At 37.2% G+C, this 14,402-nt stretch overlaps 1 protein-coding gene across 5 annotated transcripts in view; it reads right to left on the bottom strand.

The window, feature by feature from the left end:
• The window catches only part of SLIT3 (slit guidance ligand 3), a 508,988-nt gene that overhangs the window by 213,230 nt on the left and 281,356 nt on the right, over positions 1-14,402 (bottom strand). For all 5 annotated transcript variants that reach the window (XM_035562875.2, XM_035562874.2, XM_035562876.2 and 2 more), the window contains one exon: positions 7,219-7,290. In XM_035562875.2, the coding sequence (XP_035418768.1) occupies positions 7,219-7,290 (72 nt within the window). The remainder of the gene's footprint in view (positions 1-7,218; positions 7,291-14,402) is intronic.

Raw genomic sequence — 14,402 nt, 5'->3', positions numbered from 1 at the left:
ATCTCAGCCTTCAGCTTAGCTTTTGGATAAGGTGTTCAGCTGTATGTCTGCATTAAATATACAGTTGAGTGTCCCCAGGATCAAGTCATTCACATTCATTTGACTTTCAACAGGCAAAATACTTGTTCTACATCTTCTATATTACTGACGAAGAAACTATATTAGTCAAAGGGGAGGTAGGGCAGGTCACAAGATGAGCAGAGCATACAAATGAAACAATTAATACCATGGAAAAAAGGTTTGCCAGAAATCCCTGTGTCTCAGGGATTTTTGACTTCGGAGTCTCTCAGCGCAGTGATTGCAGTGCCAGTAAAGGATTTACACTATGCGAGCTATAAACCTGGGCTTTCTCAAAAAGCACATTGGTCAGTGATTCATGAAACTAATAATTCTAACCTGGCGCTGCTCTTATCTTGATAAGTTCTGCAGCCTGCAGGGCTCCAGGCTATTCTTAAAGGAAAAAAAAAAAAACAACCTCCAACCTAATGGGAGCAGGAAAGGAAAATGAGCACAGCATTCAAATACTGCATATGTTCCAGGAGAGAAAAACATATTTTCTCAATATATAATATAATATGGCACCCACACTGAGGACTGATAAAAATGTTCATCAATTTGCTGAGACATGTCTGGAACACTACAGGATTAGAAAAATCACTGATCAATGAATTTATGCAAATATATTCCCCCCATAAAGAGAGAGTTACATTACATCTGTAACAGGCATCACTGATTTTCAGAGGGCCTCAATTGCCTGCTCTTATTTTATCTCAGCTGGTCTTTGATATAAAGCCTGTCACCATGGTGCCATCTGGATAGTGTTCCTTTCACCATGCTCTACTTCCAACCTCACATTTTGTAATAAGTTGTAGAACAGAGGTTATCTCGGATTTCATTTCCATATCTTGAGCAGTGATGCCAGATCTCCCACAGAAATATATCAGCAAATAAAAACATTCCTTATCAAGCAACTGTGTGAGTACCCCATCTTTCCTCTGTCTATTCATGCTAACTATTTATCTCATTTCACCAGGGTCCATTGGGGTTCAGTAGCTCTCTAAAAAGTTCTCCAGAAAAAAGCCTTTCTGTAGTTAATCTCATTGCCAACTGATTTATATAACAGAAAACTTAAAAGAGTAACAGCAGTATTCGGGAGCATTTCTCATTCCCTTAAAGATTATTAATGATACAGGAGCCAGGAAAAATGGGAAGGATGTAAACTACTGGACAGTTGAATGAGGAATGGAGTAAAGAAAAAAAGAAAATTATCATTTGTCCACTGATACCTCTATGCTCGGGGTGCACCCTTTCTCAATTGCCAAACTGACTTATTCTTCCTCTGACATAACCTGACATTCTGCAATACAACCTGTGCACAGAAAATGGGGATAATCTTAGAAAATCCAAGCTCTGTTCTGTGTTTTGGGAATTTCAACTAATGGGTAGACAATTCAATTACTCATACGCTGCCAATAACTACTCCAGTTTTGTTTTTATCACACACACACTATGCACATGCTGACTGATGAAATAACTAAAGATTTTTAATTAATTTTTATTAATTTACATACATTTAAAATAACATATATCCTCAAGTTTAAAAAAAAAGGCTAATCATTCCAATTTTAATGTACTCAAGTATTAATATGTAAAGCAGCTATGCACAACTTTTTTAGTAGAAATATCATTTTCGTTATTGTATTTAGGTATTTTGGTATCAGTTATAGGAATTTACAGAGTTCAGATTTGATCCTGATTGCCTCAACCTATCATAATTTCCAGCAAAATAGAGGAGGAAATCACATTTGTGTGGCATTTTCAGGCTTTCATTAAGCAATGACATCTCATATATTTAGAATTATGTCATGACTTTAGCTCCCTGACTCTCCAGGTTGGGAAGGCAAATGAAAATCTTCTATCTAGTGAAGACATGCCCAGAATAACATTTTGCAAATAAGCAAAACTGATCGTATAACTGGATGTTCAGTGTACAGATGACAGCCATAGGAAACAATTAAATCCTGGCTGTAACAGAAAATAACAATTAATTTTCATAAAAGTTCTTAAAAGTTTGTTAGGACAAAAAAGCGGTGTTTTATAAGCTCATGCATCCATAGCAACTCTATGTGAAATTTCAAATATTACTAAATTTTTTATGAAACTCAATCCTTTATAACAGGAATGCATGGGATTGAAAAATGAAAGCATGAGTAACCATAGTGCATTTGTAAAATACTTGCTAGGAATGGATGCTTTACCCAACATACAGAAGAACTGGGGGATGCAGACCACCAGTCTGGATGGCAGAACGGATGTGTCCCACGCAACACAACTCGGTGCTGAATTAGAGTTTGAAAGAAAACAGCATGTAGCACTGCGTGCTCCTGGGCATTTATCGCGGAGGCATTCAACAAGCAAGACAGAAGCACTTTGTGGAAAAAAGGATATACTCAAATGCTGATATAGCAACTGCAGTTTCTAGGTTCAACTATTATTAGTTTTATGTTAAGATTTCAGAGATGGAAGGGTGGGTGGAGTGTTTTCATTTATTCTTACCTTTTTTTTTTTTTTTAAGATAAAATATTTAGGGCTCATTTGGAATTAAAGTTATGGTTTCAAACTGTCGTGGATATTTGGGTGACTGTGCTTGTACTTCTTCAGTATTACTTGTGCATGAATTATCACGATTTTTCACACTAGACTGCTCAGAGTTGAATGGTGGATTCTTGCATGCATATTTTGTTGCTAGACTCTTAATGGCAGTCAGTGCTCATTCATATCAAAAAGCAGGTGAAGCTCAGGAAAGAGGATTTTTTAAGGCTGTGAGATGTGTAAGACCTACAACTAACACAACTAACAACAAGCAAAACCCTAAGTTATTCAATGCTAGATCTGTAAAGTCAGAACACATTTACCTTCTTTAACAAAATTATATCAACAATCCTCTTCATATTAGCTCGATTCGATAACATCTTTTGGTTTAGGATTATTTATTTATTTTTTTTCCCCAGAAAAAAATGCAATGAATAAAACATGTTCAAGCTTCCGTCTCTATTAGCTATCATCTTAAAGTAGGAGGAAAAGCAGCTTTTACAATGTAAAACAAGGAAAATGCTCCAGGTAAGTTGCCAACAATGACTCATAATTCTTTCTATCCTGTCCACATGGCACTACTACCATGTCACCACACAGTTTCCAACCTATTCCATTAGAAATAAATAAATAAATAAAAAGGTTTTTTTTGCTACATTGAGTTCTGTATCTTGCTGAGAAATGGATCCTAAGAATGAAGTATTGTTCAGCACTTACAGACTAACGACAGCAGCATGATCATTTGCTCCATCATAATGGTTTATCCCGTTTGACTGGGCTTTTCAAATCATCTTGAAATTAATTCCTTTTATTTATATATCCAATGAGACTGAAGGTGAAATTCTGAACTCTGAAATAGTTTTATCTCCTATGCATTGTATGGTTGAACATTTGGATATGAAGCTATGGTGTAACACATTTGTAATCTATAAAGGGTATGTCTTATTGCCACACCCCATAGGGAATAGTGGACAATTATTTTGAAGGTTTTTTCTTTTTTTTTTTTGGTAAATAATCGTAACTCGCTTACAGCTACAGTAATAAATATTTCTCAATAACACTGTTATTGCCAGGTATTGCCAGAGGACACAACTAAAAATTAAACAGAGCAGAAAACCTTCTACTAAAAACAACGGTTAGTGAAAGTTTCTCACCAATTTTCTTCAACTTTTGTGCACATTGCTATTCCAACAGGTCATAAGTTAATCAATAACTTGCATCACTCCTTTAAAAATACATGACACTGCCATATGTTATTGCTATATTAGCGGTTGCACACACCTTCCTATCTCTTGAAATGCAAGAACAAACCCAAGGAAGTATGTTTTACCATCTTACAAAAAGGGAGAAAGGAGGGATGTCAACAAGAAAAACCCTACCTTGTCAACAGAAACAAATCTTTAGGGGAAGCAGTACAGAAAGTCTGATGCAAAAATGAACAAAAGCAGCCTCAATCCAAAGCTACAAAGAAACAATGCTTAAGTAAGCTGTCAGTTGTGTGTCATTTCTCAGACATTATCTTCACCTTGCTGCAGGGGCAAAGACAATCAACAGAAGGCACCAAAGCACTGAGTTCGCAACATTTTCACAGCTTTTTAATCCAAACTCGCAGTCACCAGCAGCACTGTGCATCTGTATTATGGTCTAAAGATGTCAGATCACAGGATCAGGGGCACTTTTTGGGGCCCCTGAAACACTGAAGCTCATACACAGAGACGTGATCAAAAGACTGCTGGTACTGGGAGCCACAGTCAGTGCCGGGGTCTGATCCAAGCTCCATATGAAGTCAGCAGCACAGTGCGCTGTTTAAAGGACTGGCATTAGTAATGAATTTCAGTAATGTTTTCATCTCTGCCTCAGTGCTGTTTGTTGGGATAGAAACTTATCACTTTTAAAAAGAAAATAAAAGCAGTACATGAAGACAGCTTGCTTGACAAGCAGAAATAAATAACACGGACCATGGAGTGCTCTGTGATTTGGAGGATAATTGCACAATTTCTTTCCATTCCTACATCTACCAAATCACCAAACTCCTTACAGTCATATTTTTTGATGAATTCAAGTTGAATGAAGAATGCAATCCAGAAACCAAAATGTTTTTAAGGTTAAGTGTTAATTTAATTTCTGGGTACCACTAAGCATTTTGTCTCTGCCCCAAGTAATCTACAGAAATTTAGAATTCTGTAGACAGACGGGTAGGTAGAGAAAAGATGCAGAAATGTAAATGTTTGATATCAAAAAGGTCACAAGATTTCAGTAAGTTAAAGAAGTAAATAATTTGGTACCTTTGCAAGCTGTTCAAACAGATAATTACTTTTTTTTCAGAATAATTAAATATTTTCTACATATTGCATTATGAGTTAAAATATATAAATATATTTGCATAAAATATACAGTGGCAAACTCTGCTCTGAAATGTTATCTTGAAGTCCTTTGGTTTCACTTGATAATATTCTTTGATGGTTAAAAATGATTTAACTTTTTTCTTTTCCTTTTTTTTTTTTTTTTTTTTTTTTTTTTTTTACATTTATGACTGTTTTATAACTAAAGATATGATATCCCAGGAGGCATTAAGCAAATGTATTTTGTTAGATATTTAAATGCTAAAACTTTATTTGAAGAAAAAAAAAATCAAATGAAGTTTGAAGTATACAACTCAAATTACGTGACTGAGAGAAAACTAACTTTAGAAATAGATATTATCAATCCTATTTTCTAATTTTTTAGAATTAGGATTGATCTGTCTTGTAGCAGTATGCCTGTGATGAAAATTAAAAATGCATTAAAGAATTGAATATGATGTACTTTATACAGTGGAAAGAAATCTTCCTCTTCTCCCACCCACAAATACCTGGTGTAGAATTAACCACTAAACTAATTCAACATCCTGGGGAAAAGCAATGCATTTTCAGCAGCTTTTTCAGAGCCTGCAGAACTTGGTATACTACAAAAAAAAAAAAAAAAGATTCCATTTATGTCCAGTCTACTGTAGCAGAAGTTATAGCACAGTCTAGTGTCAGTGGAGGACTGATTCTCCCACTGCAGAGAACATATAGGGTTTTTTTTTTCTCCTTTCTTCCTTTTTTTCCACCACACAGTGGACTCTTTTACCACACAGACAAGTAAAACTTTATAATGGCAACTCACTGCTTTTCCTTGAAAGGGCTATTAATATAGAATTCAAACAATACTCGATAATGTAAGCTCCCATGTAAGAAACTCTTCAGATACCTCTGTTAGCTCAATGTGAGCAACACACAGTATATGATCAATAACAACGTCCCAGCTTGGGAGGGAGAGGGACCACGGCTGTCTCGGATGATTACGACAGACAGACAGGCACAGACACCACTCCTAGGTCTCTCAGCAAACTGAACTTGCTTCTGCTGCTGCCGATGGCAAAAATCCTTTGAGCATCAGTCCAAGGTGGCTACAGCCCTTGGGGAAGACTTCACAGTATTATCACATGCATGTTAAAAAAAACACAACTTTGGTTTATGGCACATTGCCACTCGTAAAGCCTGTTGTATCGCCTGTTCTCAGACGCCAAAGGCGATGCATTGAGTCTGATGAATCTGCAGCTGCCAGGGCTGCACGAAGCAGGTGCAGCCTTTAACCACCTACCATTTGCTGTTTCATACCACTGAACTTGAGGGCAACCTTGTCAGCAGTCTGAGCGGGCCTTGCCTACTGTATTTAAGTGTAGGCCATTTCAGTGCTGCACCAGCATTAACTTCACTCCAGATGTGAAGAGTGTTCCTCAGGAGTGTTCCTGTCCCCTAGACCCACTGCCACCATTCCTTTCTGGCATAGGACTGAGTGCTTTCAGATGTATTAATGCTTGCAGCTCTGCAGTGTTAACTTTCAGGTAACAGGAAAAGCTTTATATCAGTTCATATGGTCCAACTATGTCCCAGAAGAGGTCTCTTTATGTGAACAAGTACCTGTTAGTAATAAGGAAATTATCTGCTCTGATACTGAGTTCTGGGTAATATTGGATTTTACATTACAACAGCAGTGCTCTATATCTAAAGCAGTTTTTCTCGGTTACAGTCAGATTCCACTGTCTTTTTTTTTTTTTTTTTTAATCAACTGTGCTGCAGCTTTAACAGCCAATGTGTAAAGTTTGTGGCACTGGAAGAGTACAACGTGGTGTTATTTCAGCCCTCGGAGCAGGATCCTCCCCAAAAGCCAATGACTGCACTGAACAATCCTGCCAAGCCCCAGTCTCTCCTCCCTCTTACATACCAAACACCTTTTAAACAGCTTTTTGTCTAGGTCAGTTGTCAGATACCTCATAACATTGCTCCCTCCGAACCTGCTACCCGTCTGCTACGCAACATTACGCAGACCTGGGCTGGTGTTGGCTGCAGAGTGCACATCGCACGCACTTTGCATACTGCTGAACCCCATCTGCTCCATGCAGCAGCGAGAGCAGCAATTTCCCCGCTCCTTGGGAGCGGTAACAGACAAGTCATCTACTGTGGTTTAATTAGCGTGACATTTCACTCCGCTACCTATCCCACCGGTGGGAGGGCAGTGGATTAAGCCCCTGGATTCCCCCTGGCACCGCAGCCCGGGGAGAGGCACCCCCCGCCGCCCCAGCAAAGCGCCAAGTCAACTCACAGGATCTCCAGGTCGCGCAGGGCTCGGAAGGCTCCATCTTCGATGCAGCTGATCTGGTTGTTGTCCAGTTGCCTGCAGAAAGGAAGGGAGAGGATGAAGGCTGGCCGGTGTGGGCAGAGCTGCCTTGGAGAGCCGGGTGGGGGGCTTCCCCGGCCCCGAGGGGTCCCTCCACCTCCTCACAGCGCCTGCTCGCCGCCCCGGCGCAGGGCTGCTCAGCCTGCCACGCTGCTCCGGCTCTGGCACTGCTGGCTGACAGCGCTGCACGCTACCGCACACTGAAGCCTGTCAGGTCTCAGTAAATATTAATTGCGCCTTTTTTTTTTTTTTTTTTTTTAAAGGCAGAAGGGAGTAATTTCATTACATTAGGGCATCCAATCCATTATGAGCTTTTACCGTCATGTCACTGAAACAATTTCATTAAGCTAAAGGCCTGTAAATCATTGGAGGTCACTGTGTTGCCCTCCGTGACCTCCCAGAATGCCTTTTCTTCTTTTACTGGAAGTTGGAGTCCTCTGTCCTGACAGTACTAAATCTCCAGGCTTTATCTGCCTGAGAGCTGTGAGAGTGCATAGGGAATATACCAATTCCAAATTAGACTCAACTAATCTAATTTTATAGTCTTTTTATTATTCTAAGCACCAAATGTCTGTGGTGGTTCGATGCCTCTCTGCATTGTTACTGGTCCCATCTGGTAGCCCATTCTATTGAAAGATTTCTGACTAAATGCAGGGTCTGTCTAACTCCATCAGGGAGAGCAGCCCAGCGACAGGAAGCATTATACGCACATACACTTAAAACACTATTCTGCTTCAAAATGTGTAATTTAATATTTGGAATGTGGAGTTCTCTCATTTGTTTCCCTACATACGCACAATTTAAATATATTTTACAATATACGTGGATACAGCAGTACAGCTACATCTGCCTTTCTTGCTTAGAAAATTAAAATTGTAAGTTGTAATTTAAAATTCAGTGATTACATTTTTTAACATCTGATCCCTTAAATTTTACGCTTAAAGAAATACAATTATGTACCTACTCATGTGTAAGTACAATGTCCGCACTTCATAAAATAAATTTAAAATAAATAAATAAATATATATATATATATATAATGCAAGCTCCTGATTCTGTAGCTGTGATTTGCTTAGTATAAACTTCAGATTGGTGAGGCTGGGATCATTTGTCCTGTTTGTGTAAAGTATCATGAACAAAGATACAGAGATTGCACTGCAGTTTCTAGTTGCTGTTACAAAACAATAACTATACATACGCAGGTAGCAAATATATTACACGTATACATAATATATTTCCATAGTTTTGCCAACTTCTTCCAATTTGCTGTACCTTAACTTTGGACTAAATAAACATTCGTCACAACAACTTTCTTGCTGCACAACAGCAAAGCACAGGCAGAGCACTACAGTATAATTACAAAACAATGAAAACAAACAGAAATCTCTTTTGGGGTAAAAAGCACAAGGCAATCCAAAGGTTTAAAAATAGCCACGTTGGATATAATCTTTACACATCCCTATACAGACTGAATTTAATCCACTAACACTGAGTATATAGGATATGGTTGTGTCTGAAGACTATAGGAAAGTTATCCTTGGTTTGCTGTCAATGAACATCATTTTCTTTATCATTTTAAGTACATGAAATACCATACAGACTACAAGGTCTACTAAAAAGCTTAGCAAGCATAAAGGCAGCTAAGGTTTCTCATAGCTCTCATAACTTCAGAGAACATGCTGAATTTAGCAAAACTTTCAGCAATGTCGCCTACACTGACCAATACCAGAATTTAAAATCCCCCAAAGGGATATTTTTTAGCGTGACAGCTCATGTGTATTGTATATATGTATCTATACAACTATATAAACACTTATTTCTTTATGTCCTCTCTGCCTCTCCCACCACCCTGCAAAGATCGTACTATCTATATAATTTTGACTGCTGGCAAAACAAAGTGGCTGTAGAGTGACTTTTTATGCAATCAATGTTTAATTGTGTGGGTTGTTAAAAATTTGTTGCTCAAATGGAAAAGATGGTGGATTCAGGAATAAGCTTCAAATGAGTTAAATATAATGCTGGTTGCATGACTAAGTACTGTACACTTCAGTTGGCTTTATTAAGCATACTTTATTAAGCATAAAGTTGGCACATACTAGCAAGATGAAGAGAAAGCAGGAGCAACTTGAGAACCACCTCTCTCTTTTCTTCTATGGGAAGTACTATATATTGCCTATTTTTATCTGAGTTACACTGTAATATTGATTTTTCTGCCAGATACACTAAAGCAAGCAAATAAACCCAGCATGCTAGTCACAAAGCCTTCTATTAAAAAGCTTCATATGTGGTGTGTTGCTTTCTTTAAAAAAATGCTACTCTTATAGATTGATTTTTGTTGAAAATGCATAATGACAATCTTAATCATATTTCTATAGGTCCCGTCATGCTAACACTAACAACGAAGTTTAGCCCATGTGATTAATGCACAGGACCACTGTAAGGGAAACCTCTAGACACGACAGAAGACATGCACTTAGGATGTTCAGTAAATTTGGAAAATATTCATTAGAGACGTCACTTTACATTCAACGCAGTCTAATTCTGTGTGCCCCATAAACTAAATCTGCACAGTCTCTGGGAGGCCTCCACATGCTTAGCACTTCTTGATAGCAGACAGCTTCTGTCTCCTGATATCTATCACGCCCTGACATTCACATCTGTGTTTAACTCTAAGCATGAGAATTTCTTCCCAAAAGGAACGCAACTATTAGCTGTCTTAAAATTAAGCATGACAGTATTTAAGACCCTTCACCTCCCCATTATTTCTCTATGTGCAAAAATGGAAATTCTATTTCTTTGCATTCACATAGCAGCCCAGTGAGTGGTTAAGCAGAGACTGGGGATTTGAGAATTCAAAGTCTAAACAATGTCTTCCTTGCAAGACAATGTATTAGTTTAAAGTTGGGAAACTTCAGGTACAGCCTTACAGAAAGCCATAGATAGGTGTTGAACAGATCCTTTTGTATCTCTGAAGACAAAATAAAAAGCCCATGACGTGGGCTAGCAGACAGACCATATACTCAAAGCAGGCATGCTCTGCGTGCAGCTCTTCAATACAGAACAGACATGCCCACCACCCCTCGGAGAACATCTTATCTGAGTAACACTAATCATATGCAGAGAGTATAAAAATTCAACTTTAGAAAAATTAAAAAATCGGTATTCAAGAACAGCTAGCACGTACATTTCCTTGAAGAACATGTTACACTCCTCTGGTTTCTTTTCCTTGCTGCCTTCTGCACGGGGCATCCACACCCCGTTAGCACCATTACCTGAAATCAGGAACGCTATGCCGGTCTCAGGTTGATTTCAAAACTGGCCTCAGCCAACAGAAGCATTTATTCAGATTTAAACATCACCTCTATTTCTCAGTGTTCATCCTTTTTCTAAAAGATCTTTTTCTCCTCAACATTACAATCTGTTATGCATTTAATGGTGTAATGCAATTGTTAAAAAGAAAAAAAAAAAAGTTAAGATGACACTTGCTCGGATTTTAGACACAATTTTGCAATGGACAAAGTCACCTTTTATTCCTCTGCTTGCTCCTGCCTTTTGCAAGAATAAAGCACTGATCTCAGGCTTTATCTATAACTATCAAATGATTCGATTGCCTCTGAAGAAAATACATGTTCTCATGCTGAAAAAGTTTGAAGAGGCTTCTACAATGAATGAAACTGCAAAGATGGAGCTGTGTGATAGCCACAGAGTAGGAATGACATATTATAAGAGCTATAAGAAAGGTGTGAACAAGAAAATGCCGCCAAACTTTGAATTTCAAAGTTTTTGCCAGGTTAGATGGACACTGGCTTTTATTTGGGTGACAGCACATGTTTGGATTTCAATGCTGAATCCCTCATGTGTTAGACACAAAGCACCAGACTTGGGCTCAGTGACGTTGTCAAAAGGGCTCTTGCTCCAACGTCAGTGAGCTGAGATCCCCGCTTGGGAAAGCCAGCAGCACACGCGTGATTGAATTACCTCCTCTGACCTCACCCAGGAGGCTCCAAGGATCCGAGATCTCCGTGACAGGCAATTAGCAACTAGACAATGCTAACAGCTACAAAGAGCAACACCAGAAAACCTCGGAGAGCAGAGCAAAACACATGAGCAAGGAAAATATTTAGTGGGTATATGGGATTTAGGTGAAGTGTGACAAATGCTTGCAAATAATGTTAGAATGTACCAAACTGTTTGGAGAAAAAGGCATCTTTTATATGATAGTTATAATACATAATGCCATATGTATGGCCCCGTGACTCCATTGCCAGTCTCAGTTTTTATTAAAAACATGAAGATTATGTGACTAAATTGCATGCAACAGATCATCATCTGTCTTTAAAATTTATGTTATAAAGAAAAAAAAATAAAGCTAAAAATGGAGACATCACCTTTCTATGAAATGAAAACTAATGCTGCATTGTAACCGATTTACATCACAAGAAATTCTATGGCTTAGTCAAGACACTACGTTAACTGTTTAAAAGACAGTTCCCTCTGACAGACTATAACTCTGGCTTATCCTTTTAGATTTCTATGTTATCTATCATACTGGAGAGTTAAATTTCAAAGAACATTTGGAAGGAATAAGATTTTAAAATGTTGATATGGGTTTGCCATTTCAAATAAGCCTTTAAATAAAATGATTTGGATTTTTTTTTTTCACAACGATACTTCTGTTTTCAATTACATTTGAGAGAGAAAAATCAATAATAAAACTAATGTAACTTTTATCATGATACTGGACTTAAGATTAAAACCAAAACTGTTATAAAATATTATAATGAACAAATTGAATTCATTCAGAATGAGAATTTCCAAACCTGAAATTATCTGTTACTAACATTAAAAGTTAGCAACTGTTTAGAAACCTATATTTATATATTACTGGCAATCGTTATTCATATAACACTAAGTAACCTGATGCCATATGTAAGAGCTTACACTGCCTTTTCTGCAATTTGCCACACACAGATACATGAAGACGTCCTCCAAGTATCGAACACTGAGCACTTCACAACACCAAGCTTTATGATCAGTGGTTTGTACTTTGCTTCAGAGAGCGTTGTATTCTTGTTTTTCTTGCTTTCAGTTACAAACAATACTGAGGCCACTGCAGAGATCAAATGTTAAGCTAGTTTTTAATTACACAGTGATATTAGTTTAATTAGTATAACTTCTTTATATATTTTGTTCAGAATCTAGTTAAATATTTAAATAAAAGCCTGCCTTAACAGGTAGTATGATAAATACTTGTCAGATTTCTCATATTTTAGACGTTTAACATAAGTGCTCATCGACTAATTGCGTATTTAAGAAAGTTCCACTGTTACAGATCAGAGATTACTACTGTTATAGATCTGAGACTGAGCATTTCCTGGTTAATAAAATCTTCTACCGCGTATTTAAGTGTCCGTGTTAAATGCATTGCCTTACAAAAATATTTAAAACAGATGATTTTTCAATAGCCAATACAAAGGAAGGTAAATACTTATTGAACTGTAGTTAGAAGAAAATGGATTTTTTTAATTAAGTATCCAAAGGAACCTCAATTTCCTTTGGAAATAACATTTTCCTTAAACCTTCTCCATTTTTTTTTCCAATAGAAACTGCTGGGTCTGTGCAATCACTGTCCCATAATATTTGTACCCTAGTATTAAAGAGGCTGTTCAATAAATTGTAAGAATTAGATGGGCACTCTACAACATTTATTATCCAGTCTCCAAGCCATTCCTTACATACCTTTGAAAATGTTAAAAATAAAAATAATAATAAAAAAGCCACTTGATACATCTCTGTAGAATTTCTCACAAACCAAGCTAAAGAACTTATCCTTAAGTCGATAATGAATGCACTGTAAGTGGTAATAGATGGTAGTCTGTACTAATACTAAATTCAATTAAACTGAAATAATATAAAGTTATTTCAAAGTAGCTTTTAATGCGTTTTCCATTTACAATTTGTACTCTTTACTGAAGCATTACTAAAAACATTTTATAAAAGCTTTCTTGTATTATAAAATTTGAGGAATTGATACATTAAATTCAGTGTTAAAATAATTCCCAAGTGGAGTAAATTGGTGGTGTGAAACACAGATAACAGAGCTGCAGTGATCCAGCTGAAATCTCCCTCTGGGATTTTAATAAGTGTTCCAAAATTCCATTAAAAAAAAAAAAAAGGAAAGAAAAAAAAGAAAAAAAAGAGATGTGGTTTTACCAAAAGCTGTGGTGGAAGCATTGGGCAAAAACAACTTGTCTGCATGAAATAATCGGGCACAGTCATGTTCCCAGTCTTCGGTCATACCCAGAGCCATGCTGCCAGGCTGTTAAATAAGGAGGGAGGAATATCGGGGAGGGGAATTCCTTATAAACATTTACTCTGCAGACTGTTTGAAAGTATGAAGCACTTGGTCTAAGTTTCATTATTTAACTCAATTCAAAATGTTGCTGTCAAAAAACCAGAGATGATATTAATGTAAAATTGAGGTAACAAATGAACAGGTTGAGTCCTGCCTCTTGCCGCAAGTATAAATACACACAGAACCAAGATTTCCTTTCAATATCAGGGGCTTTAGAACAATTAAAACAAAAAACCCTATTTCTGGTTGCTGATGTAACAAATAGTGCATACCAAGCACATAAATGGCTGTCTCCATAGCAATTGGGGCAGGTTTTGTGGTTTCCCTAGTTACTCTTGACTGATAACCATCTGTTGTTCTCCTCTGCCATCGCCCCAAAGGGGAAAAGGGGAAGAAATGAGGAAGATAAAATGGGTGTTAGAGAATATGAAAGTTATTTACTGTAGTAACTGTAGTAGTTTTTACATTATTGAAAGGTTTCCACTTACTTACATCTTTGTTCTATTCATTGTTATTTTCAGGTTCACGAGGATCAAATACCACACATAAAGAAAAGCTCTAATCCCAAGGTGTTACTAATCATTCACCCTATTGATAACAAACCAAACTAGGGAATTGTATTAGGAATATTAATAGGGAATCACACCATTAAAATTTTAATATGAAACTGTGGAAAATCTGAAACCAAGGCATTTATAGAGAAAAAAATACAGGGAAATTTTATTTAAATAATCAGAACTTTGAAACGTAAGAG

This window comes from Cygnus atratus, chromosome 14 (genome assembly GCF_013377495.2).
Source record: "Cygnus atratus isolate AKBS03 ecotype Queensland, Australia chromosome 14, CAtr_DNAZoo_HiC_assembly, whole genome shotgun sequence".
In the NCBI taxonomy this organism is placed as follows: domain Eukaryota; kingdom Metazoa; phylum Chordata; class Aves; order Anseriformes; family Anatidae; genus Cygnus; species Cygnus atratus.
This window is presented reverse-complemented; position numbering and strand designations above follow the sequence as displayed.